This window comes from Haliaeetus albicilla, chromosome Z, assembly GCF_947461875.1.
Source record: "Haliaeetus albicilla chromosome Z, bHalAlb1.1, whole genome shotgun sequence".
NCBI lineage: Eukaryota > Metazoa > Chordata > Aves > Accipitriformes > Accipitridae > Haliaeetus > Haliaeetus albicilla.
Window position 1 is genome coordinate 25604939 of NC_091516.1, and position 23561 is coordinate 25628499.

Consider the following 23561-nt stretch of genomic DNA (forward strand, 5'->3'; position numbering starts at 1 on the left):
ATGGCCTAAGGGTATGAGAAAGGAAGACCTGTAACAGCTTTTATTAGACTACATGGAAGTGGGAATGCTTCCAGGAACATAGGGTTTGGAGAAAGGCTTTTATGCTTAAAACATTTAACAATTTTGTAAGCTGCAAAGTCATTCAGATTAAAGCAAATATTAAATGACACTATTGGAACATGTTCGCTGGATATGGGAGACTAGAATAAGTCTTGGAAAAAATCTAGCTTTTATTTTTGGAAAATAAACTTTCTTCTCCACTCCAGCTACCTGTCTTGCAGACAAACTTCTGTCTAGAAACTACTTAGCCAGCATTAAAAAAATTACTTGTATATAACTGCTGGCATCTCTTAAAACAAGCTTCATGACTGTTCAGCACATGTTAAGCCTGAGTCTCCTGGATTCCTCAAAATCTAAACAGATTGTAACCACATTTGGTTTCCCTGCGTCATGAGGTGGGAAAAACATGTTCTGTCTGCGCACAGTGGTTGTGTCAGGAACCATTGCAAAGGGGTGCTTTATGCGTAAAGTTAACAGCAGCCCTGAAATGTTTCGTGTGATACGGAAAGAATCTCATTCTCTTAAAATAGGAAACATGACCGGGATAAAAGATCTGCCTCTTTTATGCATAGCTTTTGTTTCCAAATCCTTGCTATAAAAGCAATATGCAGATGTGCTTTAAGAAAAGAAACCATTTGTCTTAAAATTACTTTTCAATGTTCCTAACTGTTAACTTTATGTCTCCTTTCCTCCATGATTAGAATTTTTGGCTACCTGAATTCAAGCCTATGTTTTGGCCAATGGATTACACTAGTTTAAGCACTGGTAAATTAACAGCTCTTAAACACATGCTTAATTGGAAGCACACACTCCACAAAGTAGAAGAGTAAATCCTGGGCTGTCTGGGGCCGTGGAGCTGATGTGGTGCAGTACTGGACACTCTTACTTCTCGCTAGCAGGCAGAGTATTTGCACAGTGCTTGGTTGGTGTTTTTGTCGTGTGACCAAGACTGCCAGTGAGAAAAGGAAGGCTGTGCAGCAGCAGCAGAGGAAGCAAAGTCATCTCCACACTGCAAGCAACTAACAGGGAAAAGTGTCAATGTTTTTGTCTATACTTTCGAACTGGGCCAAAGAGGAAGCAGCAGCTGTGCCAGCTTCATGCCTTTCGAACCTTGGCGATTTTGTAAATTCAGCAGAGACCCTGGCTTGCAGACAGGTCCTGCTTCACCAGAGCTGACTTGCTGGTGTCATCTAACAGAGTAAGTCACACCAGACAAAGTTCCTGGCTGCTTTAGGATGAGGAAACGTGTACTGGGTGAGCAAGCGCCCACCAAACAGATAACAGAGCTGGCAGGAGTTTTAGTTTTACAATTTCATCAGCTGAAAAATGGATGAAGTTCACAAATGCTTTTGAAAGAAAAAAAAATCCCAGCCAGTCTGTTTGGCTTTGTCCATCTATGAGTGATCTTTTGCATTTACTATCTTTCAGGACAGTTCAGCTCCAATGCAGGCAGGGATATTTCAGAAAAAGTGGACAGGTGCCATTTCCTTGCCACTGCCCTGCAGCTGGTGCAGAACAAGAGGAAGGATGAGGGCAGCCAGACAAGAGCCTCCTGGCAGCTCCTGTTCAGACCTCTGAAAATGTCACTTTGAGGAGATGCGACAGCCTTACTCTCCTTACTTGCCACTTCCTGGGAGCCTTTGAGGGAGCAGGTCATCTGGCCTCTAGATTGACCTTTGTACTTGCAACAAGACCTACAACTCTGTAGGAATATGTTGATTTTGCAGTGTGTGATTTTCAAGCATTGATCTGCCAGACTACGAGATATTACCCCAATCCCTAGGCAGAGGTAATCAATAGAAAACTACTGTGTTCTCAGTATAGGATAAAAATGCAAACCATTGTGTTTCTGCAACACACCTTAATCCTGTTGTTCGTAAAACCATTTCTACATAGAAGCAACTTATTTTTATGATGCAAAGGATGACTTCTTTTCAGGCTGCTTATTATAACCTAGTTCTACTACTCTTAAAGAATCTGCATCTGTGTATTCAGGGACAGTATAATTATTTTTTTAGGGTAACAATTTTTTACAATTTAATTTTCTCACAGGGAGTGCTGTAAATAGCATCACTCATTTTACCTTTTTTTAAAAATATCCTTAAGTAGAGATTCGTGTCCTTCCTTCTCATTCCCAACCAGTCTCTTCAGCAGAGTGGGAAGTTCACTGGTTTTGCTAGGGAGGCAGTGAAAGGATTAACTAAATATCAGACATACCCAGTTCTGAAATGAGTCATGCTTCTACAGTCTTTGTGCCTCCCAGTTCACTGCACTCAGTTTCATTGCTGGATGAGACCCATGGGCCCACCAAATATGCCACTACAGTAATAAGGAGGAATTACTGCTTGATGAGCTGGGAGGTTTCCCTTTTTTTAAGTGTTAGCCATTACCAAGTCACTCATAACGGAAGTTGCGATAATAGTTGCTGACATTTTCTAAGAGTTTAATGGTTTGCACAAATAGTGACCGTTACCCTTCTATGGGGAACTGGGAAGGAGAGGGAGATGTGCCTATTTTTTCTTAAAAAAAAAAAAAAGGAGAAGAAGAAAGAAAGAAAATGAAGGGTTTAGTATCCTGAAATACTTCTAGTGACCAGTAATCACATTCGGCACAAACCCTTTTTAAATACATGTGAGTAGCTGTGTCAGGATTTAATGCTTGTCCCAAGGACAGCAGCGTGAGTTCCGCTACAAGCAGCAGGAGCTTATTTTTAACTATTAAAAAGTTAACAATCACAAGAAAAGATGTCACAGCCAAGGTGAGCTTTTCTCAAACAGTGGAGACCAGAACTGAGTCCACCTTGAACCCGAAGAGACTTGAAGAGAAAGTATATTAATTCCTTAAAGAGAGAGCAACGTTTTTAAAAAAATATTTTAAGTCAAACAGACTTTTTTTTTTTTGGTAGAAGAAAAGCTTTCTGTTTTATATAAATATGTCTGTCAAGATATTTCCTTTGTGGGAAAATGAACTGTAACACACAGTACTCCAGCTAAGTCCAGAGGAAGTTGTGTAGGTTCTGGCCTACCAAGATAAGAAACTTGAGGAATATGGCCATCAATAAGAGTTATGGGGAGTAGACATGGTGTGTCTGGTGTGCAGGGGACAGATACGCAATTTGAAATCTCAGTGTTTAAGCTCCTTAATGTGGATTTTGACTTTGCAAAGGCATTACTGTGTTTTAACAGTTATTTTGTAGAGGGGAATGTTAACTGTGTTCACTTCCACGCTTTGAGAAGCAGATTATATTACTTGCTTAGAAGATTGAATTCTTCATTGCTGAAGGTAACGTGGTTTTAAAAGCCTAATCACAAGCACTTGGGCTCAGGAAGGTTGGTCTTAGAAAATGAATCAACCTTGCAGCCTCTTGTGGAGGGAACTGAGGCAGGACATGAATTTCTCTGTACTCATCACTTACCATTGCTTCATCCTCAGGCCCTCTGAAATTAAAACAGAGGGCTGGCAGTTCACGTGAGCTGGGGATTTAAATTTCAATGTTGTACAGAGAGAAAAGGAATTCATCCAGGACACAACTACTGAAGAGCCTAAATTGTGTTTGGAAGCAAGGTGGGCTTGGCAAGGTGCTGCTGCAGTGGGGAGGCCCCACGGCAGCACTGCAGCTGCCCCCCCAGTTTGCATGGGGGGCTGTGGCACTGCCATGTCTGCAGGCTGAGAAGAAAGATTGTCCTCGCTTTCCTTGTCAGAGTTTGCTCCCCTAGGAACCCTCAGCACTGAAAAAGCCTTTGCACCTTACCAGGATTTCCTGACGTCAGTAGCAGTGTGAGAAACACTGATATAAATGACCCATCCTTGCCTATACGAGGATTAGTAGGAAGATTGGGGGCTATTAAAAGCAGTCGCCTTACTGGAAAGTATCAAATGCAATCTTATTTGCTTTGTTCACTTTTTTTTTTTGCTTTGCATTAGATTTCTAAAGCAAAGTTAATTCATTCTGCCAGTCAAAACTGAGGACTGGCACTTTCTTTTAAGATTTATTCTGTGTCTTTGTCACCCTCATTTCTTGGTCTCCCCTCTGGTTGCTCCTTGGAAGGACCCACTGTTCCCCCACAACTGGGAGGGGGGAAACAGTTTAGGGCTACCCCCAACAAGGGGCAGGGTGGGTTGGAAGGGGTGAGGACTGGCAGGACGCAGCAGTCCGTGGGCACTGTCTCCCCATGAGCAGTTCCTGATCCCCTCTCCAGCCCCCCACTCCTCAACCCTGGTGTTGGTCTGCCAGCTCTACCACAGCCACCACTGCAACTTCCCTATGGCTGCTCTGAAGGAGTTCACAGCTGTCCTTCTTAGCAATAAGGGCTAATCCTGGATGATTATTTGGAGACTTATTTATATAGACTTTTGTCCTATTTTGCTTTGGGTTTGTTTTGGTTTGGGTTTTTTCCTCTGTTTTGGGTTTACTGTTTTTTTCTTTTTTCCCAGTTTAAAAATGAAGTAAAGCCAGAGCTGGCAGAACAGGCCAAACCCAAGGAGGAATTGCTTTGGAAAGCTCTAGCTGACTATGACTTGTGAATAATTTTTTCCAGAGGGAAGTCTGGAGTAAGCATTCTTCAGTTCTGCTGTACCTATTCTGAAGTTCCTTGTGGGATACCAGGCGCTTGACCCCAATCCCGTAAATCCACTCCAGAAAACAGACTCTGCATAGGTGAAACCGGATCAGTTCTAGTGCAGTATCCCAAAAAGTGCAGCACAGCACAGCACATGTAAACAAGGAGCTGTGAGAGGAGCCATGAGAACAGCCACAACTGTGACTGGGACCAGTGCTGCACAGCACTGGTGCATGAGTCTTATTAGAAAATTTATGAAACTTTTTGGCCTACAAGCAGTCCCATCTTGGAAGGATTTTGTTTCATCTATGTTAAATTTCAACCAGGATTTGAGACTTAATGTTCAGTATTTTATTCATTTCCATTTGAAAATAATGTATGTTAAAAACTATATTTTGCTACATTTGTTTAACTTCTAGAAAAATACTAACTGGAAGAAATACCAGAGGGTTTCACTTAGCCAGGGGCATAATATATAGCTGATCTGGTAACACAATGGTCATGAAATACAGGTTGTTCCAAAAGATTACAATGGCAAGGAGAAGAGAGAGGATCTTCTGACTCTGTCAGCTTTCTTCCTTTACCTTAAAGACTCTTTACCTTTCTTTAAAAAATAAGAATAAAATGAAGATATTTTGGGTTTTTTATTTTCTTTTTTCCTTTTTATTTGTTGAGCAACCATGTCTGTTCCAGGGTCCCCATCTTTAAATAGGTCTTCTAGACATAGTCTCAGTACAAATAATTTCTGTTACCTCACAGTTCACCAAAAAGTAATTGAAATCAAATGCTGGTTTATGAGCACCTGTCCATCATCTCTGAGATCTTCTTCTTTCTTTCAAGAATAGTTCATTTTTCTTTGAACTCCCTTCTGTGAACCCAGTAGTAATTTACTGATAAGCAGCATGCTGATAAAAAGCTGAAACGCTGTCTTGCCAAAATACATATACATTCACCCACAATTCTTACACTTGTCTATAATCTAACTTTGCCCTCTAGTGCCCGTTCTGGTTTTTTTCCTGCACTGCAAAGTACCCTGTTGACTTAAATATGTCAAAACATATTTTTATTCGGTGATGAGATTTTTAAGGGCAGTTATGAACTAAAAAGAAAGCTTAATGGTATGAGAGTTTCTGAGCAATTAGTGGGCCATGAATTAACATATTCCCACTGCAGGCAAGTGAGACAATAAAAACTGGGATCCTCCATAAGAGAGCAGTTGAAAATATTTCATGCTATTTCCAAGTTTCATTAAAAATGAGGCCATTTCAACAACGGTTTACTGCACTGCAGAAACCACCTAGGACATCAGAGCCAGAAAGGTAAGTAGACTGAATGTCCTTTTATTGTACAGGCTTGAAGAAGCACAAAAACCAAACAAGCAGCAGAAATAAGATTTGAAACAGTTTCGCAGTGGGGCCATTTCAAGTGCTGTTAGTTACAAAGCCCAAGAAGTACACATTTTGCTGTAGCATTTGTGGCAGGATATCTGTCACCAGGTGGAAATTGCTCTGATACTTTGCTCTGTTTCTTTGGTCTTTTCCATTGTTCTGAATCATGGTGAAGTTGTTAGCTGGTTTTATTTCTGGTATTTCAGCTTCAGACCTGATACCCATGTCTCTCATCACTTCTTTAGCTCGTATCCACGAGTGGTAGAGAGGAGAGTATGTACACCCTGCAAAAGAGACCTGTGTCATAGATATGGTACCTGAGATCTGGTGCACCATTGCTATTGTTCTTGCTAGTCAATTTTTTGTTTAGATGTACCTTTTTATTATCACCCCTTTGAATGATATGCTTCTGAATAGCTGGAGATCAGGGAAAGCTTTAAAGTGGTTCCTCACCTGATGCTTAAACCAACTGCTAGCAATTTCAGTCCTCTGGGACTAACATCACCCTCTCTTGGGAGCCACTGCCATGCTCTGTCTCCTCTGGTTCTTTATGCCAGACTCAGAAGCCTGTGCCAAATGTACATCAGCCTTGGCCACAGGGAATAGCTTTTTTTTTGAAGTTGTTGGTTTTTAAACCAAATTTTTACCAATATTCATTAGGTAACAGAGCCTGAATACAACTCTGCTTTGCCCCTTACTAGCACAGAGCAAGTGACTAGGGAAAACACAACCATTTGAAATGGAGTTACCCAGGGACAATTTCCCAAGGGTAAAATCCAGGCTTGACCTCATAGAAATTAGTGGATTTTTGCCCAGTTTGTTACAAGTTGTTTTAAAGAATTTTATTATATTGCAGTTATTACTCAAGGCTATGTGGTTTGGAGGGGAAATTCATTGGCATACCAAGGGCTATATGTTTCTGTGGGTCAATTTGTGAGCAAAGGGAACAAGGCAGAAAATTTCAAGCAGCAATAAAACACAGCACTGAATGGTGATGTTTGAGATTGCAGTAGCCAGGATGAATATGTCCATGAGGAAGCAGGATGTGCCACAGGCAGATGTGGCTTTAGGGTACTTTTATGTAGAGAAGTTATTTTAAATAAGCTTGTGAAAGAAGTTAAAATGAATTGGAAACACAGCGGGAAGGAAAAAAAGCCTTACCCCCAGACAGTTAGAGAAGGCAAAGATACTTCAATTAAAAGTTAACAGTGTCCAACTGAGAAGTTATTGCAGAAGACATAGCTACTGCAAACAATAGCCTATGTAGACAAATACTTCTAGAACTACTTTACGTCTCTGAACAAAGCAAATGTTAGAATGACTGAAACATAAAGAAAAAATACATTCTTGTAAAAGAGCATACAAACTTTGAAGAATAATGAATGGTCTCAACCGAAGCCAGGACCACTTAAATAAGCAATATACTACTTTATTTTTGTTGCCATCTCATTCAGTACAAATGTAGCAATTCCTCTAAGGTGATTCTCTATATGTAGGTGAAATAGAGATGGAAAGTAGCAGCACATTTTCTCAGCAGAAAACACCATAGGATGACACTATTTGTCATAAGATTATAATCCCTTCCTATGGAGTAACCCTAACTAAAAAGTCATATAGATTAATTTATAGCTAGGGTAGACAGCTTGCTTACCAAGGGAAAAAATCACGTACATTGAATAATGCATTACATTTGCAAAAATAAATTTCAGCAGCATAATTATTTAAATACAATCAAAATGAACTGGAAGCACGGCCACAAGATAGATCATAGAACAAATAATAAATATAAATATTTTTAAAGCTAAGTTATGTCAGGTCAAAATCTTTGTACCTTAGTTGTTAAGCTTCCTTACGACTTTATCAATCAGTTGAAGACATCTCCTCATTTCTGCACGGCTGATCTCCCAGGAGCACAGGTTGTGTTGTTTGTCTTTAAGAAAACAGTCTATTTTTTGGAAATACTTTTTCAGTTTCAGCCTGTTGACTTCATTACTGTGAAAGTAGTGGGTCTGCTTCTTGGTTACACATGCCTCCAATTGCTCAATTTGCTGATAAAGTCCATTTTGGAATTGTTCTATAGCTGTCCCATCCCAAGCAGCTAGAGTCAGATTTTTGCTAAAGATATAGAAGATGTGTTGGAAGATCTCTTCAATGGCCACTTTGACAGCCTCTTTCTGTCTGGGCTTTAGAACCTGCTCAGGAAATCTGAAGGACATTTTCTCTCTTAGACATTGTTGAGGAAACTTTTTGCCCATTTTGTCCAAAAGTTGCAGGCTGTTCTCAATCATTTTTCTTTGCTGTAAAGGAAGGTGATTACACTGAAGACTGGAGATGGTGGTGGTGCACAACAGTATGAGGCCAATTGTTATCAAGCCAAAAACATTCATGATGAAGATAAGCTCTTACGTTCCTCCTGTCCTGTGTATAAATTCTGAGAGACAGGCTGGGATGCTTTGAAGGTCATTCGTAGGCTCCTGTTTCTTCAAAATCTTGAAATCTAATTATTCTGTAGGAGAAGTTTTCTTTCATCATTTTTTGGTTTTTAAGGTTTTCCCCCTTGTGTATGCTTTTGACACTTACCACTTTCATTTTCTGCTTTATGACTTCATTGTCTTTTTTTTTTTTTTTGCCACTTTCTTTTTATTTCAGCTGGATATTAGAATATTACATATATCTTGGATGATTAATTCCCCCTCCCTCAAAAATTCTACAGGAAGTATAATGAGAATTTAAAAGAAAAAGTTACAGAAATATCCTTAGTTTCTTAATATTTTAGCAGTGGAAGAGCACGTTGAAATAAAATAACACTGTCAATGATGGGTCAGGGACCTGCTGAATACTACTGCCATCCTATCTCAGCATGATTTATACTTCCAAAATTCAGTTAAGCTTTCTCTACCTATTTTCATTCAGGGAAAATATTTTCTTTCTCCTCACCTTTACCTCTTTACCATTTTACCTCTTTACCATTTAGGCTCAAAGGACAGGTGTCGTATCATTAAAATAAGTGTGTGTGTGTGTGTGTGTATATATATATATATAAAAATGTGTATATGCATTAATATACCTATGTGTATTTTAATGCATACACACTGCTAACCAAATGAGGTCTTGATCTCACTTATAGACTGTAAGCGCCATGCACATAAAAATACTCACATGGGAACAGGTTAGATGCTTGGATGAAATACTCTTTTTTTCCTCCATGTAAGTAACTGAGCAATAATTAATATCAATGCCAGTAGAGCACAGGTCTGAATTCTGACATTAAATAGGAAGAGAATGAATAGCGAAGACAAAAAATACTAATTTCAGCTATTTGCTTTTCCGAGCCATATAATAGAGGAAGTTACGTCTATCACAGTACATTGGGAAATCTGGCTCCTGTCTGATTTTGTTTTGATGAAAGCTAGTCTTAAACTATCATTTTGCTGTCTCCCCAGCCTCCTGTGCAAACATATGTCATTGCAAAGGCAACTGTCTGCAGATGATTGCCTTGATGAAGAGGTCAGATAAACTGTTTTTTTAGTCTGAGACCTGGGTCTGTGTTTTTGTTCTGTTGTTGCACCCATTGCTATGTGGTTGGCTTAATTCCCAGTCGGTAGTCACTCTGAGTAGATTTATGCTACTGTTTTAGGGCTTCCTTTGTGTTCAATACATAGATATTTGGGAGGCTTTAAAAAGTCATAAATTAAGCTGAGCAGAATTATTCACATGAGCAAACTCCTTGGATGCCCTGATGTTGCTTAAGCAACTGTGGATGGGATGTCCTGCCAGTGTGAGGAAGAAGTGAATCCCCTATCACCTATGACAATAGTAAATAAAAAGAGTAAGAACAATCAGAGCAGGATATAAAATGCATAATATGGGACCAAATCTTTTCACTTAGTGGGAATGTTTATTACTTTGGAAAAAATGGACTGAAGTGCATTATTATGTTAAATACAAAATGGCTATGGAGATGTATCACTTTTGCAAAAATACAGCTGTAGAAGTTAAGTACATAATGTATTACAATCATAATGAAATCAATAAAAGATGTATTTAGTTCAAGAAAAGTATTAAATACTGCTACATCTATTTCCATAAATTATACACAAGTATTTTTTTCCAAACTGTAATCATTAGATGAGCTTAATCCTACTGATTTAAACAGGTAAACTTTTCACATACATTGTATCTCCTAGACACACACATTCTTTCTTTCCTCTTGCAAAATATTTTTTTACATGTTTCCCTTTCAATGAAGAGCTGGAGATGCCATCCTGGGTGTCACAAACTTTACAGAGGGGAGAAAAGAGAAGATGGTCTCTTCCAGATTTCTTGCCAAGATAGAGCTGGTACAGGTGTTTTATCCTCTTGTCTGTGTTAACAGATCAGTTGTCCACTCTTCCTCACAGAACAGTTATGCTTGACTTAATCCATCCGGTTTTTCAGGTTGTTCTGGGGTTTTGTTTTGTTTTGTTTTGCTTTGCTTTTTTTTTTTTTAATAACAACAATTTGTTCTTCCCCACTCAGCCAGTTTCTTGATCATTGCACTGATCAAAGCACAGTAGTCATATTGCATGATTCAGGACAGTCTCCCCTAATCATCCATCTTTATTGCTTAATTCAGAAACAAACAGTTCATTAAAAGTAATGACTCAAGAGGCAACTGAGTGATACAAAGCTGCAGCACAGATTGCTGTTTATTTCTCTGCCTGCGATTGAAGCACAGACCACTGTAACCTAGAATGAAAAGAGGAAATAAGTTTACAAAGCACAGCTGTACTTCCAAGTAGACCTAACAGATCATTATTCTGGAAAGATTATCTGATCTTTGATTCCATGCAAGAAAGATCTGCCCTTAAAAGGTCATCTAGCTATATATGTATTCATTACAGGAGTGTAAGACTAGAGCTAAACATGTGCACAATTTATGTCTCTCTAACATCTTTAAAATGCCACAAATTGCTTCCCTAATGGAAGGTTTTAATTTCATTATATAATGCAATAAAGGAATGAAATTAATATTCACTATCCCTTATGACATGGGTTCTTTCATGTCAGGCACCAAGGCATGTGGTAAGTCTAAGTTAAGCCTATGTATATGCTGGCAAAAGGAGCAGTGTGAGGGAACATTGCTGCAAAACAGTGTGCTTTTGGCCTCTGATAACTATCCATGTTAAATCACTTCATATAATCTTACACCAGCTTTCTTAAATCAAAATAACCAGTTCCTCTCAACAGTTCATCTACTCTAGCTATTAGTTTCTTTTCTCCTTTAATTCATTCAAAACACACTGATTTTAACAAGTCAGCATATCAAAGGAGTCCAAATAGGTTCAGCTTGTCACTGCACAAGATAGCTTCCTCCCCAGCTAGCTTGACACTGCCCATGTTGAAAGAAAATAGTTTTTCTCCATTATGCTTTCCCTCACAGCTATAACGTGCCAGTCCTCCCCCCTATACATCTAAATTCTTTCTTTGTTACTACTTTTTTTAAGCAAAAACTTCAAATACAGGCAAGATGATTGGATTCTTTGCTCTTATCCTAAGACCATGTGGCTGGCCAGGTGCAAGCCTTATGCTGTGATGGACAAAGGCAGGAGCAGCCAAAAGTGACCATGCGCTGGTCAGAAATGGGATAGTACAGGTTTAATACTATAGATTGAACCACTCAACATGCATGGATAAAGCTAGGAAATTTATAGTTTTTTGACTACAAAATCTGCCATGAAGACGAATACCTTATTCAGTTTTAAATTATTAAAGCACAGTTAATTTAGCTCATATGCTACAATTGCATTCACAATCACTATTACAGTCTGCATTAAGAATCATAGAATCATTTAGGTTGGAAAGGACCTTCAAGATCATCGAGTCCAACCATCAACCATGCCCACTAAACCGTGCTCTGAAGTGCCTTGTCTACATGCTTTTTGAATACCTCCAGGGATGGTGACTCAATCACTTCCCTGGGCAGCCTGGTCCAATACCTGACAACCCTTTCAGTAAAGAAATTTTTCCTAATAGCCAGTCTAAACCTCCCCTGCCACAACTTGAGGCCATTTCCTCTCATCCTATCTCCAGTCACCTGACAGAAGAGGCCAGTACCCACCTCACTACAACCTCCTTTCAGGTAATTGTAGGGAGTGATAAGGTCTCCCCTCAGCCTCCTTTTCTCCAGATTAAACAAGAAAGTAAGATCTAGCTCATCCATGTGACCTTCCCATCTCAGCAGATCATTTCTTGGTGTTCTGTTGACCTGTCCCAATCCAAGCAACTGTTTTATCTTATGCCGAGTAATTCACTGAAACCATTTGTGCAATACATGCTTGCTTTTGCAAAGTATTGTTTCAAGAAGTATAATTTGACCAATAAGGGTATTAACTAATAATTAAAACCCCCCTAAGTGCTACAAATTCAGTTTAGCAGAAAAGAAATTTAACGGAGCAGTCCTCAATGAAGTAGCAGCAAAGGGGTATTCTCATAACCTACATTTTAGAAGCATGGAAGTAAAAAAATTACTGTTTCCATTTAAGTCACTAAAGGTTTGTTACCTTAATTGTAAAAACATATAAAAACATTGTCAGTACCTTTTTTTCTGCTTAAAAAGGAGCAGGATCTGCAGTCTTTTTTGTAGGGAACTAAATCATCTGGGAACCTATTTACTTTCCTGTATTGACAACTTGGAGATCAGCACGTACTGGGGCTGTCTTTTTGCCCTCAGCGAGGCTCTTATATCTGGTAACATGAACTGTCAAAACTACTGGGCATAGACCGGTTCTTTGGATGCTTTGCTGGAAATACCACATGATTTATCACATCGAATAGTCATTTATTCTGAAAGAGTGCTCAGACTTAAAACTCTTGAATATAATGACATTCATTTTTTAATAAGTGAATTCCTAAAGAGTTACCAGATTATTCTGAGTAGCAGCTGCCTTCTTAAAATGGAGGATATCTGACATATATTTTATAAAAAGAAAAAACGCAGGTGCCCAAGCTAAAAATGCTTTTAAAACCCTTCTGTTTATCAAAAAAGCCAGGTATTTTCAAAGATAGGCTTGCATGGGAGTAGTGATTTTTATGAAATCTAAACAGTATAAAGGCAGACTTGGAGAATAGCATGACAAAGATCATAAAAAATACTTGAGCACATAACATAAAAAAGGGAAAAATTAAATGCATATAAACATAATCCTGAAAATGAACCTAAAATATCAGGCAGATACGTAAGGAAATGGGCAAACCCGTAAGGTCTTTGTAGTTTTACACTTACAGAGACAAGCAGCAGGAGCTGGCTCAGATCATTTTGGCAGGTCAGGACAGGGAAATGTTGGTAGCATGCATTCAAAAGCCAGGGCTGTATTTTTCCCTTCTCTGGCATCACAATGGCAACCAAAACAGGACAGTGTCCCTTGAGAAAAAAGGTCTGAGGCAGACGAATGGGGTAGTCTACTCCTGTAGGTGGAGGCCAGGGATGGAAGAGTTAGAAGAAGCCAGTGCAGAGACAGGCTGCTAAGCAGTAATAGCTGGGATGGAGCATCAGGGGTGCCATGTCCCTGGCAGGCCAGAGGGCTGTGCCTGGGGACGCACCATGGGCACGGCAGAGGGAGCGGGGAGGGCTGAGCTAGGATCCCCCCGGAGGGCTGGCTGCTCCTTGGCGGAGGGTCCTACGTGGGGCTGCCACACCAGTGCGCACGGATCAGATGCCTGGCGGGCACCGCCCTGAGCCGGTGACAGCCAGATCCAGCCGCCTCGGCAATGGGCAAAACCGGCCCACCGTGCCAGACACAACCAAGCCGAGCAGCTTGGTGTGCCTCTCAAACAATCAGAGAAGCTTCTCCCTGGTTGTGTACGGAATTCCTCATGGACACCCCCCTCGCCCAGGTCTCCGCACACCTCTCAGGCCCGCCCAGGTTCCCCGCTACGTCTAGACCCCGTGTGGCCTTTGAGAGGGCCCATGGAAGGACATCGCTCTCCTCCAGACTAACAGCCGCAGTCCTCTGCTCCGGGGATTTTTTCTCGTTTTTTTTCATTTTTTATTTTTACAGCAGAAGGTCGTCTCATGCCCGGCCGATGGCGTTCCTTCCCATTATATTGCCATGAACCTGCACTCGAGAAATGCAGGTGTAGCGAGACTTTCCCCAGGTGCTGTGTACGACAAGCCTGATAGACTGAAAGGCTCTGGGAAGCTCATTCTGCAAAGAAAACAGGGCAAAAAGACACATCACTCCTGGAGCGTAAGGAGCGGCGGGAGGCCCCGCGCGTCTCCCTCTGCCAGCCTGGCCCTTGCTCCGGGAGGCGCAGCTCCCGCCCTGGCCGAGGGGACAGCTTTTCTCTCCTTCTCTTCTCCCACCCAGGACCCCTGTCCTCTGCAGAGCAAACGCCCGAACTCAGAGAGTGGGCCGGGCCGCTGTACAAACCGGAGGCTTTCTGGCCCGGGGGGGAAATGGAACCTGGGGGAAGTCCTGCTGCTGGGGCAAGGCGTTGGGTGTCCTCCCTGCCACCGCCTGCCCAGCTCGGGTTCGGGCCCTGTCCCGCCACCCCCTCCTTTCGCTGCGGCCTCTGTGCCAGCAGAGTGGCCGGGGAGCGCTCCGGCGCATGGCATGTGGCAGCACCCAGCAGCTCCTCCACCTGCCTCCCCAGCAAAGCCCAGGCCCAGGGATGCCGGCCACCCTGCAACTGGGTGCGGGGCATCCCCATGGTGCTGCCTGTTGGCTGTCGCCACCCGACACTCGCGTTCCAGGGCAGCGCGCAGCGCACGTGGGTTGGCAAGGCCGTGGCTGGCTCTGCCAGGAGCAGCAGGCACAGGCAGGGAGCTCCGGGCACCCGCACAGCCGCGGGGCCAACCCGCGTCTCGCTCTACTTTTGCTGCCCTTGCCGGGTGCTGCTCAGCCCTCTAAAGCCTGCCACGTCTCTCTCGGCCAGGGTTGGGCCCCTGCCCCGGCAAGGACCGTCCACGCTCCTCCTGCCACTGACTTGCTGGCAAACCCGCGTTTCTGCCCTGGCCTCTTGCCCGCACACACTTCCCGTACCTGCAGAGGGAAGGTCTGGGTCGGCTCTTTCTCTATGTCGTAGCTGAACGTCCCGAGCAGAGTTTCCTCTTCTCCTTCCTCGTCCGCTCCCTCGGAGAGAAAGCACAGTAAGGCCCAAGCCAGCCGTGAGAAAACACGCGTGCCGGACCTGGGCCCACGACCCGCCCCCTTCTCCTGCGGCTCCAGCGCAGTCTGGCGCAGCATGCAGTGGAGCTGAGCTGTTGGGCCAAAATGCACTGAGCAGGTCTTAAGATGGGATGACACCACCCTGCACCTCCCCTGAAATGTCCCCTCAGGGCACAGCAGTGCTCGGGAGAGACCAGCACCTGACGCTCAGCAGATGCGCAGAGTCCCCCGTACGGCTTTTCCCCAGCACTCGGTCCCAGCCCCAAGTGCCTGGCAGAGACTTACAGAGATGGTGAAATCTCGGGGGGCGCTGCTGATGTCCCCGAGCGCAGAGGACTCCTTCAAGGGGTGCTGCACAGTGATCGCGGTTGGTTGGACTCGTGCGGGCAACCTAATGACCAGCTGGCTCCGAGGCGCTTGGAAAGGCCAGCAGTATCCCGGGGAATCGTCCAGCTGAAAGCAGAGGGCAGCGGCAACGGTTGGTGAGGGCGCGACATGGCCCGCGCTGCTACCAGTGCGGCCAGAAGCACCGGTGGCACGGCGCCTGCGGGCTGTATTTGTGCTCGAAATGAGTGGCGTGTTGGGAAATGGACAGACGTGCCCGGACGTCTTCCCGGCCAGGGAGAGAGGGCTCACTGAATTCCCCGGGAGAGGAGAATATCCACCATGAAACATCTGACACCCCGCACCTGAGTCAGGCCTGTGAAGAAGGCTCGCTCTTTGCCCAGCAGCTCTGCATCTTCCCCTACCCCCGCCCTGCCCCATCTAACGGAGCCGGGGGAGCCAACTGGGGTCGCGAAGGAGAATGATAGAATCGTAGAATCATTTAGGTGGGAGAAGACCCTTAAGATCATCGAGTCCAACCGTAAAGCTAACACTGCCAAGTCCGCCAACAACCCGTGTCCCTAAGTGCCACGTCTACACGTCTTTTGAACATCTCCAGGGACCGTCGCTCCACCACTTCCCTGGGCAGCCTGTTCCGATGCCTGACAACCCTTTCGGTGAAGACATTTTTCCTAATAGCCAATCTAAACCTCCCCTGAGCCGTTTCCTCTCGTCCTATCGCTTGTTCCTTGGGAGAAGAGACCGACACCCACCTCGCTACAACCTCCTTTCAGGTAGTTGTAGAGAGCAATAAGGTCTCCCCTCAGCCTCCTCCTCTGCAGGCTACACAACCCCAGTCCTTTCGGCTGCTCCTCACAGGACTTGTTCTCTAGACCCTTCGCCAGCTTCGTTGCTCTGCTTTGGATGCGCTCCGGCACCCCAGCGTCTTTCTTGTAGCGAGGGGCCCGAAACTCAACTCGGCATTCAAGGTGCGGCCTCACCAGTGCCGAGCACAAAGGGATGAGCGCTTCCCTAGTCCTGCTGGCCACACTATTGCTGATACGAGCCGGGACGCTGTTGGAGCCAAGTCCAGGAAGCGGCACTGAGCCTTGTTGAGGCTCGTACGATTGGCCTCAGCCCATCGATCCAGCCTGTCCAGATCCCTCTGTGGAGCCTTCCTACCCTCAAGCAGACCAACCCTCCCGCCCAACTTGGTGTCGTCTGCAAGCTTGCTGAGGGTGCACTCGGTCCCCTCATCCCGATCGCCCCGATCAGAGGGGCTCCTTCACCCAGCGGTGGCCAGGGACGGTGGGCAGGACGCAGCTCAGCTCAGCTCAGCCCAGCTCCTGGGGGAAGCTGCTGGTTTCTAGCGAGCCGAGCCCCGTGTGAGGCCCCAGGTGTCTGGCACCTGACCAGGGCCACGGGCTTCAGCAATACCACTGGCCTGAGGGGAGACGCCCCGGGGCTTGCCCTCATCCTTACCAGGGGGAACAAAACCAGCACTGATGATTTCTGCTACCATACCTGCGCAAAAGTACTCGGACGGTTCAGATCACAAAGGAACCAGAACACGCTGCAGGGCCATGCATAGCTCCTGGGTGATCTCTGCAGGTCGATGGTGACCCCTGAAGGGAGAAGAGAGCAGCTGACTCTCAGAGGCCCCAGGCTCGGAGGGCCCAGTGGCTGTAGGGTATTTCTAAGGCTGCCTGCCAGTCCCGTGCCCAGCCCCGTGCCCTTGGGAGGTGACGCAGGCAAGGAGGGGATCCCCGTGCCCAGTGACAGCCCAGTCTCTCTCACGGCTGCACAAAGAGAAGGCCTGCGGGGGCTGGGAGACTGCAAGCCCCCACGGAAGGGCAGGGGGCCCAAGCTGAGGCCCTGCTGCATGGAGAGCAAAGGACGACCCGACCACTCGCTTTCAGTCCCCAGGAAAGCTCAGCGGAGAGGGCGAAGTGCCGGCAGGGGCACCTGCGTGGGGCCCGAGGGTGAGCCCAAGGGACCCGCTCCGCCACAGGCACGCGGTCGGGCCCTGTGACTCCATCTCACCTCCCCCGGCCTCAGAGAGCAGAGTCTGCAGCTCGGCCTCCTCTGGGGCGTGCCAAGCAGGAGCCCAGCGCAACAAGACCTGCCTGTCCGCATCCATACCTGTGCTTTTCAGAGCCCAGGCAGACATCTGGGCGTTCTCTTCCAAAGGCATCGCAGACATTGCCATTCTCATGTCCTCAAGTTCCTGGGAACGACAGAAATGAACACGGAGGATGACCACATCAGCAGGCCGTTCAGCGTGACCACGGAGTCCTGCACGGCCCAGAGCAAAGGAAGGAGCCCGTGTCAGAAAGCACAGGACAAGCCTTGTCCAAACAGCTGCCAGGCTCAAAGCCTTCTGATGAGAAGAGCGAGGGCTCGGCAAGAGCGTTCGCGTCCACGGCCACAGTGCGGACGTGGGTCTGGGCCCCGCAGCCTCGTCTCCACCTCCACGCTGCCCATCTCAGCCTGGAGACGGGCTCAGCCCTGCCAGGGCCAGATGCTCCTGGGAGGGCATTTGTGTCTCACTGCTCTCTGAGGCCAGGCCAGAACTACCAGAGGCCCCAGCGCACTGGGAGAAGGATTTCGGCAGTCCTCCCCTGCCGGACGTGGCCCAGTTAAACTTGGCCAGAGGAAGGGGCTTTGTAGCGGAGAAGCTCAACCACCAAGCCCCGGTAAGGGGGGGGGGGTGTGTGTGTGGAGTGAGCAGGAGAACCCCGCTAGCAGCCCCAGGAAAGCACCCTGTGCGGGGCCCTGCTTGTCCCAGCCCTCTTGCCCAAAGCACAGGATCACCTTCTTCACACGGCTCATCTGTGCAACCAGGCACGCCATCTCCTTCCTCAGCTCTTGCACCTCCTGGTGTTGTTCCTTCAGCAGAGCAACCGCGTTCCTGCAGAATGCCGGGAAAGCAGATCTTGTCAGGGAGCTGCTCAGCCCCTCCCAGAGCCTGCAAGCCCGGAGACGAGCAGAGGCACGGGTGCTCGAGCCCCCTTTCCCTTCCCTTTCCCTGCTTTGCGAGTGCTTCCCTTCAGCTCCAGCTTCAGCAAAAGGTGAAGAGAGAGAAAGGCACGAGGCCTGGGCACTACGCACGGGAGAGCAAACAGCACAAGGCCGGCTCCTGCTACCCCACCACATAAGCTGTGGGCCGGGAGAGGGCTCTTACCACATGGCCTTCAGCTGGCCCACAGGCTGCTCCAGCAGCACCTGAAAGGGAAAGGCTCTCCGCTTGAGTCCCAGAGCGGCCGGGGCTCCCCAGAGCCGGTGGCTCTAGCAAGGCCCAGCAGAAGCTGCTGCCGCTTCTTTGGGTCGCAGCCTGGAGACGGAGGATTCGGCCATTTACCAAACCACCGTCAGCAGGGCTCCTCTGTGGGACTTTCCTGTCCCGCAACAACAGTCACTGACCTGTGGCACCTTCTTTGCCCACAGCACCCTCACGGGCAGCGAGGTCCCGCAGTAGGCCCCAGCTGTAATTCACATCACCGAGAGAGAGTTACTTTACTAGCGCTTCTAACGACCCCCGTAGTCCCGCTGTCTCCTCCCACACCAGGGAGGCAAGAGGTTTGCCGAGAGGTTCGCTCCCTGCTGCCGTGAGCACCAACACCTGGCTCCACAGGCTGCGAGAGAGACACCTCTCCATCCCCGCCCTGCACGGCACCACCAAGGAGCCTCACTTCAGCTGGGCTCCGCTTCCCAAGCAATGCCCAGCTCTGGCCCTGCCTGTCACCGTTTCCGCTTCCTCCAGCGTGGACGGAGCTCCCTGAGGTGCAGAACTGGGAGGCTGGAGGGTCCCCACCGGGCATTCCAGCACCTCTCCCTCACACCGAAGCTTGCATCCCGCACCTCCGTGCTACCGTGAGCAGCCGGTGAACACTCACCGAGAGCAGCTACGAAGATGAGGCACAGGATCATAAAGAGCCCGCTCCTCTTCTGGGTGATCTTCTTCCTGAAAAAGAGGGAGTCCTGGCGTTACCAGTGCTCAGGGGCTGGGGCAGACCCCTCCCTGTAGGGAGGCGTTTTCACTTGCAAGCTGAGAAGCGCCAGTTCTGGAGGTCAGCTGCTGACAGAAAGCTGACAGGCCAGCCCCCTTCCAGAGGAGCACGGTTTCTGTCTGCACCCTTCAACGCGGCAGGCAGAGCTTGTCAAAAAGCGCGCTCCGAGATCGCCCTCAGACACACAGTTAAAATGACCCGGGGCAGTAAGCAGACCTGGCCAGGGAAAGCCGCTCTCGGGGGGGTCTCTGCTGTGCGCTCGCCTTCCCTTTCGCTAAGGCGGCAGACCTGGTTGCACTTGAGATGAAACACCTCTTGTTTTGGGGTGTTTCCACAGCACTAGGCGGAGCAGCAGGCACTTACTGCTCTTCTTCCACCGCCCCCACGGGTCCACCCCCTTTCCCCCAGCCACCAGAGGCTGGTCAAGGCCACGGCAAAGCCTTCTGCTGCAGAGGCTCGGCCCTGACCCTGAGCACTCCGCTGCGCCCAAGTAACCTCCCTGGCGGCCCGAGGTTTCGGCCGCTGACGCGCGCGCCGAGTGGGGCTGCCAAGGGATTCTGCTCTCGTTGCTCTCCAAGCAGCTGCCCCAGCGCGGGCAGCACCTGACCTGCTGCCAGCAGGAGCCGCGCTCTCCCGGTCCGGAGCACCGCCAGCCTCCCCCTGACCCACCGGCACCCCGCTCCGTGTCCACGTCGGACACGTGCTGTACTCACACAGTGGAGACGCAGGTGCTGAGGTATGCCTGAAGGGACACCAGCGCCAGCGCCAGACGGCCGGAAACGTCCGAGACCAAGCCTGGGAAAGAAGCCGGAGAAGACCCTGAGGACCCTTCCTGAGGACACCCGTTGGGACGCATGTCAGACCCTGCGGGGAGGCGGGCGCTGGTCCCACGCACTCCCTCTCCAGGGCAGCAGCAAGGGCAGGGCCAGGGATTTGCCCTGGCGAGGGGGCAGCTGGGTGCGCCCTGGGAGGAAAGGACTGAGGGCTGGGCAGGATCCCCTCGCAGGCACGGCACTGACGGCTCGTCCGGGGAAGTAGGGCGGCACGAGGCTCTGGCCTCTGGGCTCCCACCATACGGGTGTACCCCACGGTTGCTAGAGGGTCCCCCAAAGACGTGGACATGGTAGCCAGCTCGGTCGTGGTGACGTAGCTGAGACGGCCCCAGGCTTTCCTCAGAGCAGGATGACGCTGGCTCTGCAGGGCTGCCAGGCCCGGCCCCAAACATGGGGTGGCAGGCAGCCTCTTCTCCTCACCCCTCGCTGGCTCGTTTGACCCCAGCCCCCGGTGTCCCCGGGGCGGGCAGGAGGGAACAGGAGGCTCTCAGGCGTCTTTCCCGAGGAAGCTGTCTGCCCTGTGGTCAGGTGCTAGCAGCCTGCGAGCGCTCGCCCTCCCCTTTTGATTCAAGCTCCCGGCAAAAACTTGCCGGGCAGAGTCCTGCCCAGAGCAGGGCAGCCTGCGGTCCCCCCTCCCGTGCAGTCGTGCCGGCACCATCTCCTCCAGCTCTGGTGCAGAGGAGCTCTGTGGGCGCATCCCAGAGGACTTTGCGGAGCAAAGCAGCATTGAACTTACTCTCGCTCTCTCTCGAGCTGTCCCTGCAGCATGCAGGCCCTTGCTGGGTCATGACCTGGGCCGCCTGAGAACGAGTGAACCTGGGGAAGGAAAAAGACAGAGCCCTGTTGCGCGCCGCCTCCGTGCCGTGCAATGCGATGCGATGCGACGCGACGCGACGCGACACGATGCTGGCGGGAGCTGCCCGCGCAGAGCTCCTGGCCAGAAGACAGGCCTTGGGAAGGCTCCGAGGGGACGGCCCGGCCGTGGCGGGAAAGGGAAGCTGCAGCAAGGCGGCAGAGCCGCTTCCACCCTCTCCTCCTCTGCCCACCGGGCCCTGCTGCACCAACCTGCCCTTGGGTGGGCATCCCAGCGGCCCCGTGTCGTTCGGGGAGAGGGTGCAGGCCGCCCTCCTCCAAAGCCCCCCACCTCTTCCCGAGGCCCCTGCAGCTCAAGGGCCAGAGCCCTCCCCGAAACACCCTGTGGCTGCTCTCCCCAGCAGAGACCCGGCGAGGAGAGGGCTGAGCTCTCCCACGGCTCTGCCAGAGGCTGCCCAGACGCAACCTGCAGAGTGCCTGCGGCGGCAGCAGCCCCCAGAGATGGCTGGTGCAGGAGAGCAGCAGGGATACCCCGAGCCCCCTGGCCAGGACCCCCAGCCGGCGCCAGCAGCAGCACTGCAGGGGTTCACCCCAGGGGGTCGGAGGGGCTTTCAGCGAGTTTCCCAAGACCCACGGCTGCCGCTCTGCACACAGTCCTTGTCAGCTTCCCTGCCGCGTCCCCCGCCAGCCCCGCATTAGGCTCTGCCTGTGCTACCCCCCAGATGAGGCCCCCAGGAGGAACAAATCCCCCATACACGTACTCATTCTCCGAGTCGCTGCCAGCTCTCCTGTCTGACAGGGCTCTCGGTGCCCCTTGTGATTTCCGGGGAGCCTTTCTCCGCTTCATGTTGGGGAGAAAGCAAGCTCTCCAGCAATCTTACAGCCTCTCCTTCAGCCCCAGGAGTTTTGCCTGCCCAGGGCACGGCCACTCAGGCAAAAGCTCCAAGCCGATCCCTGGCAGAATCGCTCCTGCCACAGGCACGCAGCCACCAGGACAGGGTGAGCTGCTTCCAGCCAGGCAGTCGTGGCCTGGGGTGCCACGTGGCTGAGCAAGGCCCTGATCTCACAGAGGCCTGGGCCCGCATGGTGTGAGGTCATGGCTGTGACATCACAGACGGGGCCACGAGGGGGCGGGAGATGGGGAGAGACCCTGCAGTTTTCCTGGTGCAGCCCATCCGCAGCCAGCCCGCGCCCTGACCCGGGGAGTGCTGGGGTGTGGGTGGGGGCAGCACTGGCTCCCCTGGGAGCTCCCCCGGGAGCCAGTGCATCCGAGCCCCCGAGCCTTGTTGGGCCCTGTGCCGGGTGCCGCACGTTGCGTCCCCTGGGCAGGGCTCAGCACTCCTGGAGAGCCCCCGGGAAACAGAAACGGAGGGTGGGTGGAGGTTTTTGCTCTCGCCTGATCCAACAGCTGCTTCAGGCGGTGTTTCTGCTCTTTGAGTCTTCTCTTCTGCAGAGAAGAAGGGAAACGAAGCATTCCCTTGTGCTGGTGGAGGCGGAACGGTGCCTCTGTGTAAGGCAGAGGGGTTTTTCCCAGCCATGCTGACCCTGCCTTAATGGCCGTCCCCCCCGTACTGGGTCTGCCTGCGCGGGAGTTGACTTTCCTCCTAGCAGCCCGTATGGTGCCGTGGGTTGCATCTGTGGCTGAAAGAGCGTTGACGACGCACCATTGTTTCAGCTACTGCTGAACGATGCTTACAGAGCATCGAGCTGTCTCTGTCTCTCGCTCTGTCCCCTCGAGCAAAGAGGCTGGGGGTGGGCAAGGGCTTGGGAGGGGACGGAGCCAGGACAGCCGACCCCAGCTGACCAAAGGGCTATTCCGTGCCGTGTAACGTCGTGCTCAGCGATAAAGACGGGGGCTCTGGTCTTTGCAAAGTAGCCGTTGCTTGGAGACTGGCTGGGCATCAGCCTGCCTGCGCAAGGTGTTGAGTGACGGCTGTGGCGTGCCTTGGGTTTTTTCCCCTCTTTCCTTCGCTTATTAAAGTGTTTGTATCCCGTCGCACAAGTTTTCTCCTCTTCTCTTCTTGCCATGGGCTCCGAGCAGAGCCCCTGGAGACCAGGGCGGCCTGGGAAGTCCAAGGGACGTTTCTTGGTGGAGCGGTGGGCTGCCAAGAGGGACGTTAGCCAGTGCTCAGCGCAAAAGGGAGGCCCCTCGCTAGAGACGAGCAGCTGGTAGCACTGAAGCGGCCCCATAGAGAGCTGCTGGCGGAGCTGCCCAGACAGGAGAAGTCCGAGTAGCCAGCTGGTAGGCACCAGCTGTAATTCCCGTCACCAAGAGATCCTGCCATGGTGCTCAGCGCCCCACAGCTACTCCTCATTTCCCCTCCCTTCTGCGGTGAGCACCAACACCGGGCTCCACGGGCTGGGGGAAGACCCCTCCACCCGCCCCCCCGCACAGTGCCCCTGACAAGCCCCACTTCAGCTGGGC

General features: G+C 49.4%; 2 protein-coding genes across 2 annotated transcripts; both read right to left on the minus strand.

The window, feature by feature from the left end:
- Window positions 1–7839: 7839 nt before the first annotated feature.
- Window positions 7840–8497, minus strand: LOC104310525 (interferon epsilon). Its single transcript, XM_009926572.2, has one exon. The coding sequence runs from the start codon at window positions 8392–8394 to the stop codon at window positions 7840–7842; it is 555 nt and encodes a 184-aa protein (XP_009924874.1). The 5' UTR covers window positions 8395–8497.
- A 6866-nt stretch (window positions 8498–15363) lies between these two features.
- On the minus strand, window positions 15364–19787 carry LOC138683898 (sperm-associated antigen 4 protein-like). The gene is made up of 7 exons (XM_069777203.1): window positions 19377–19787; window positions 18904–18965; window positions 18665–18705; window positions 18295–18391; window positions 17623–17707; window positions 17005–17105; window positions 15364–15609 (listed from the first exon to the last, which is right to left on the minus strand). Exons 1-7 carry the CDS (start codon window positions 19408–19410, stop codon window positions 15364–15366), a joined length of 666 nt encoding a protein of 221 aa, XP_069633304.1. The 5' UTR covers window positions 19411–19787.
- Between the last annotated feature and the right edge of the window lie 3774 nt (window positions 19788–23561).